This window comes from Galeopterus variegatus, unplaced genomic scaffold (assembly GCF_000696425.1).
Source record: "Galeopterus variegatus unplaced genomic scaffold, G_variegatus-3.0.2 Scaffold1666, whole genome shotgun sequence".
Classification (NCBI taxonomy): domain Eukaryota; kingdom Metazoa; phylum Chordata; class Mammalia; order Dermoptera; family Cynocephalidae; genus Galeopterus; species Galeopterus variegatus.
In genome coordinates, this window is record NW_007727777.1 from 208,796 (window position 1) to 215,428 (window position 6,633).

The 6,633-nt window shown below is 40.3% G+C and overlaps 1 protein-coding gene across 3 annotated transcripts in view; it reads right to left on the reverse strand.

The window, feature by feature from the left end:
* The window catches only part of HTR7 (5-hydroxytryptamine (serotonin) receptor 7, adenylate cyclase-coupled), a 95,817-nt gene extending 89,190 nt beyond the window's left edge, over positions 1 to 6,627 (reverse strand). For all 3 annotated transcript variants that reach the window (XM_008578341.1, XM_008578342.1, XM_008578340.1), the window contains exon 1: positions 5,999 to 6,627. In XM_008578341.1, the coding sequence (XP_008576563.1) occupies positions 5,999 to 6,546 (548 nt within the window). In that variant the 5' untranslated portion in view covers positions 6,547 to 6,627. The remainder of the gene's footprint in view (positions 1 to 5,998) is intronic.
* Positions 6,628 to 6,633: the final 6 nt, after the last annotated feature.

Genomic DNA, 6,633 nt, shown 5'->3' on the forward strand with positions numbered 1-6,633 from the left:
GTTGCCGGTCCCCGGTCCAGTATGGGGGCAACACTGAGGGTTGCAATCCGTTGCCGGACACAGAAAAAAAGACAAAAAAAAAAGCTGGATAAAGCACACACACACACACACACACACACACACGTGCTTGTAGCCATCACAGAGCTGTTGAGATAACTAGACTTGGTGAGCTAAAATTCATCAGCCACTATTTCCCTCAGTGCATTTACTGAAACTGGGTGAGAAGTAAGGGGTTGAGGATCTAGGCAAAGAGCCTCAGCAGAGTTGCCATGAAGAGAAAAAAACACCAGAAGAACTTTTGGCATCTCTTGAGGCTATAGAGACAAAAGTTAGAGATCTGAGAAACCAAGATCCTAGTGAGAGGGAGGAGCAGAAAACTAAGCCCAGCACTTTTCTGGTATTCCCCTCAAGACGGTTGCTGAACTCTGAAACTGTATAAGGCAGGAAGCTAAGAAGCCATGAAGAAAACCCCCAAGGAGCTTTCAGAGGGAGTTTTGACTGTCTCACAGTTCTGAGGAGAAAAAAATTAGAGTTCTGAACTAACCAGGGGGCAAAGTCATTGAGAACATTCAGGTTCTTAGCTAAAATCCCGAGAAAGCTACACCCTAGAAAGAGGCATCTATCAGTGGCAGAGCTTTATCAAAACTAAAACATAGCCTACAGTCAGCTCAGTCCCTACTTGGATTAAAATAATCAGCCCCCCCGCCCCCCGATATGCCTGCCTAGCAGATATTTTCTCTGGAGGAAAATAACATCATCCACAACATCTACAATTTTTTTATACAAAATGTTGAGTATACAATCAAAATTTACTAGGCATGCCAAGACAAAGACCAAAAACCAAGAGGAAAAAAAACAGATCATTCACAAAAACCACAAGTGATTTAGATATTGGAGTTAGTAAACAAAGAATCCAATTATGATTAATATACTCAAAAATATAACAAGATGGAGAAATTAGATGAAAAAGTAGAAAATTTCTCCAGAGAAGTAGAATCAATAAAAAAAGATTGCATGAAATATCCAGGACTGCAAAATATAATCACTGAAATTAAAAACTTAATAGATAAGGTTGCACACATTTTATACATAGCAGAAGAGATGATTAATAAATTGGAAAGCAGGTCAAAAAATCTTCAAAACTGAAGCACAGAGAAAAAAGTAAAATGAAAAACAAAAGAATATAAGAGACATGTGTAATACAGTAAAAATGTCTAAAATATGACAGAAAAAAGAGAAGGAAGATTAAAAGTGTTCAAAGAGAAAATAGCAAACTGATTAAAGATACCAATGCACAAATACAAAAATCACTAAGAACCCCACGCAGGGTTAATAGTAAATAAATGACAAAAAAAATCAATAAAACCAGACCTATGTACCTCACAGAAAAACTGATAAAAGCTAAAGACCAGGAAAATCCTACAAGCAGCCAGAAGAAAAAAGACACGATAATATCAAAGGAGTAATGATAATGTTGGCTAATGGCTGATTTTTCAACAGAAACGATAGAAGTCTGAAGATAGCAGAACAGTGTTTAAAGTGCTGAAGAAAAAAAAAAACCCTACAAATATAAAATTCCACACTCAGCAAAAATACCATTCAAAAATGAAGGTAAAATTAAGACATTTTCAGACAAATTAAAATGGAGACGATTTGTCACTAGTAAAACCTCACTTAAATAAAAGACTAACCAGGGTCTAACTGGGCAGAAGAAAACAATCCCAGATGAAAGCATGGGAATACAGAAAAGAATAAAGAGGAATGGAAAAGGTAAACATGTGGGTAAATTAGAATGAATACTGGTTGTTATTAGCAACAATAAAAATAATACCTAACGAGTTTTTTAAATCTGTAGATTTCAAATACATGACAACAACAACACAAAAAGTGCGAGGGCATAGATAGAATTAAAATGTTCCGTTATTAGCAACAATAAAAATAATACCTAACGAGTTTTTTAAATCTGTAGACTTCAAATACATGACAACAACAACACAAAAAGTGCGAGGGCATAGATAGAATTAAAATGTTCCAAGGTATCTTATTGCCCAGTACTGTATTACCCAAAAGAATTAAAACATGTCCACAAAATTATATGCACACAAATAAATGTTCAGAGCAGCACTATTACTAATAGCCAGAAACTAGGAACAACTCAAATGTCCATCTACAAATGAACTGACAAACAAATTATGGAATATTTATACAATGGAATACTACTCAGCAGTAAAAGTGAATAAACCACAGATAGGCTAAAAACTATGGATAAATCTCACAGACATTATGTGGAATAAAAGAAGCCAGATTCAAAAGAGTACATGCTATACAATTCTACTTACATGAAGTTCTGGCCAAGAAAAATTAATATATGATGCTAGCAGTCAGGAGAATGATTAGCTTTGAGGATATCAGAAACTAGAAGGGATAGAAGGGGGCCCGTGGGAGGTTGGCAATGTTCTATTTCTTGATATGCTTGCAGATTACGTAGATGTAGATGTGCTCACTTTGGGGAAACGCATCAAGCTCCATACTTTGCGTACTTTTCTATATGTATTTCCAAAAAAGTTTAAAAAAATATTTCATATGTACAAAAAGTTATGCAAAGAATAATAACACTGTATCTACCACCAAGATTAAGAATCAAAATTTTACCAATACAGCTGATTTGCATACTACTCACTGGCCACACCTCCGCCCACCCCACTGGAAATAACCACTCTCCTGAACATGGTGTCCACCATTCCTCTGCACTATTTTGTACTTTCACTCCTTGTATAAGCTTCCCTAAACAATATATAGAATCGTTCTGCATGTTCTCAAACTATAAATAAAAGGTAATTTCATTTCTATTTTTAAGAGATAATTCTAAAAGGGGCACAAGGGAACTTTCTAGGATGACAAAAATATTCTATATCTTGATTGGAGTATTGGTTACAGACTATATATATTTGTTAAAAATCATCAAATTGGATGTTTAATATCTGTGCATTTCACTATATGTAAAATTTTATCTTCACTTAAAACAGAAAATGTTTTAAAATAGATAATTCTGGCTTTGTCACAGGGAATAGGTGGGGGTGGACAGAAGTGAAACCAGTGAGGCCAGTTAGAATATTGCAGTAGACCTGGTGGGTGCCAACTCATCTATCTGAAGGGTAAAAAGGTAAAGACTGATTGTGGAAACAGCTCTCTGAGCAGCTTAACTGTGCAGTGGAGCAGTAACTGGAGGGAGAAGTGAGGTATAGAGGGGGTTTTTAGAGATAGAAGGTCAGGCTTAACCCAGTAGAGAGGAAAAGTTGAAGACAGACCAGAGGTGAGAGGTTAATGAAGGAACAAAGTCCTTGAGAAGGTGAGGGGATAGAATATAAAGTCAAGGTGGTTTGGTCTTTGTTAGGACACATGTCGTCTTGATTTCTAACTTGAAGAAAATAAAAAGAAGGGTACAGATGCAGGGAAGATTGCTTCTTTGGTGGTGAGTTCCCCTCCAATGGTTGCTACTTTTTCAACGAATATGAGTCATTATCTGAAAAGGATGGGGGGTGGGAGTTTTGAGGGCTGTGAACAGGGACAGTATGGCATTACATTGGAAAAGACTGGAAAAGCATCCCAGTCTGGTGGGGAGTGGTCAAGAAAAACCAGAGGTTCCCTTTTGGACAGGTTAAATGCCCAACAGATACCCAGACTTTCGTCATATAGAGTGAGCTCAAAAGCAAGAAGCAAGAACATTGTTATTCATCTTTGTGCTGCATAAAGTACAGTATAACCTGTATTAGGTACTCAAGAGGAAATGAACAAGGGAATGAACGAAGATTATATTTTTTCACATTTTCATAGAACATTTTATATCTCCTGTCATATTCTACAATGGAAATGAAGAAAACATTCTTTTCAGAAATAATTCACTTTGGGTAGCAAATGCATTTTCCTTTTTCTCATTTTCATTTCTGTGTGTTCTTGAAGGAAAAACAATCTCTGTCTTCCAATTTTATCAATTCTTCATTTTATCTAAAAAAAATGATATGCTGATCTTCTAAGATAATTTTTAAGCAGAATTCACCAATGTGGAATTTTTATAGGAGAAAAAAAAGATAGAATCTAGATGCCCATATTACCACAATTTGTGACAATCATAAGAATACAGTTAATGAAGAAATTGGAAGCTCTTGCTAAAAAGGATTAAACCTCTTCTTTGTATTCAGGACATTGGTGCTGATGCTAAGTCACACATGCACACTGAGTGAAGAATGTCTTTAGCTCAAGCACTGGAATCACAGGGTGATCTCAGCCAAATCTGAAGTGCCCAGAAGAACACAAGTACTAGCTGTCTTAGGAAATGAGTTAGCACAATGTGTTATCATTTCTCAATTATGAAATGGAAAAGGGTTATAAGTGTATTACTTGCAGTATAAGTTATTTGTTTCATTACACTAAGTTCCATTTAAAAGCACTCCATTCATGCATGAAGCACCGTTTTGGTTGGCTGAGCAGTAGGATTTCTGCACTTATAATTCGTGTAATATAGTTACTATGTATATTGAGTCCTAATTCCTGTTGCCAAAGCCAGACTGTAAATGCATATGTTTTTGTCATTTTTAAATACAGTAATTCAGAACTTCAGCTGCCAAGTTTGGTGCTAATATTCTCACATATGCAGTTCATGCTCTGCTCTTAAAATAATCACTTGTTTGCTTTCAGAAGCACCTAGCACGATATATAAAATGGCAGCATTAATTTAAAAAATAAATAAACAAAGAACCTAAATCATTAACTAAATGCAGCTACGATTTTTCTTCCCTTGAAAATATTCCCTTTCCTGTAACTCTTTTTATTTAGTAATTATAAACCCTGGTCAAGCAGTAAAATAGCTGAACACCTAAAATATCAACAAACCCCAAGTAGCAGTGTTTTCAAGAAGGAAAAGAAGGAATATCTCAGTTTCGTGCTAGACCATCCTTTGAGGCACTGTCATTTTAAGTGTGGGGTATCAATTATTTCTCCTATGCCAAAAGATCTACACATTTAAAGGTTTTGTAGGTCCACTAAGAAAATAAACAACCACTTCTCTGTATCATTAAACACAACAGGCTACTATCATGTGCTGGTTTTAACACACCAGGAGAATTCTGAGCATGAATATTAAGATTTAACATTTCAGTTTCAAGTGAAAGAGTTGCTCTGTGGCCAAAAAGCATTGAAGCCATACGTCAAGTTGTCAACTGCATAATATCTCTAGGGCCAAAGACAAGCTCCATTTCAAAATTCTGTAATCTTAAGAGTCTGAAAAAACCCTGGGGGTCTCCTAGTCCAATATGACACTCAAGGCAGGAATTTTTTCCCCAGCATCCCTGACAGATGGTCCGCCTCTATGCCAATTACTCTAGTGGGGGAGTTCCCAAGTTATAGTTCACAAGGGATATGATGAAAGGTTAAAACCAACCACTTAGACAGGGAGTAAAGCTCCAGTTACTAAGCTTCAAGATACAGACGTTGCCAAACACTAAAAGCAGACTTCCAAAGAATGCGATTCGGAAATAACATTCAAAAGGATGCAACGTTTAAGACAGGCAGACCCCCAATTAAGGGACCATCCAAGGTCCTTTCATTTGAGAAGCTCATACAATCCGGGAAGAGAGGTGGATTTCTTTAAGAAATGACTCTTTAAACTCAGCATGACTCTTTGTCAAGACAGCAGCATCAAATCCCTTCCTTCCGAAAACCAGCCAAGGGACCCCCTGGTGGAACGGCTAATGCTTAAAGTACTCTAACTTTGGTCTTAAAATCCTCGCTACAGTAAACCAGAACATTTCGGGTTTTCTTTCAAAGGTGTGTATAGGCTTTGCTGTATGTGAAGTTGGTTGATGAGTGGGGATTGCGTTTGAAGCGCACCCCTTCATCCCGCCTTGAAGTCTGGCTTGATCTCCCCAGGAAAGGCGAGCGCGCGGGACTGAGCTGCCGGCACAACCCAGCCGGACCCCGGCATGGGCGGCCCGGCCCTTACCTGTCGATGCTGATCACGCACAGGGTCATGATCGAGGCCGTGCAGCACATGACGTCCATGGCGATGAAGACGTTGCAGAAGAAGTGGCCAAAGATCCACTTGCCCCCGATGAGGTCGGTGACGCTGACGAAGGGCATGACCGCCACGGCCACCGAGAGGTCGGCCAGCGCCAGGGACACGATCAGGTAGTTGGAGGGCTGGCGGAGCTTCTTGACGAAGCACACGGAGATCACCACCAGGCAGTTGCCCGCGATCGTCAGCAGCGTGATGAGCGTCAGGATGGAGCCGATCACAACTTTCTCGGCTCTGCCGTAGTTGATTTGCTCCCAGCAGCCCGAGGCATTGTCCGGAGGCGCGTCCCAGGTGGGCGCGGGGCTGGCGGTCACCTCGGGGACCCCGCTCAGCGGGTGCGGCGCCCAGGAGCTTGCGACCGGGTCGGCGCCACCGTCGGGGCTCAGGTCGGACAGCCCGCGCCCCACCTCTGGCAGGAGGAAAGAGCGGAGGTGCCCGTAGAGGTCCGGGCGGCCGCTGCCGTTAACGTCCATCATCCTGGCGCCGCGCGCTGCTGCCCATGGAGCCGGCGCCCCTCCACGCGCTCCGGCCGCCGGCCCCGGGGCTCCCCTCGCCGGCTCGGC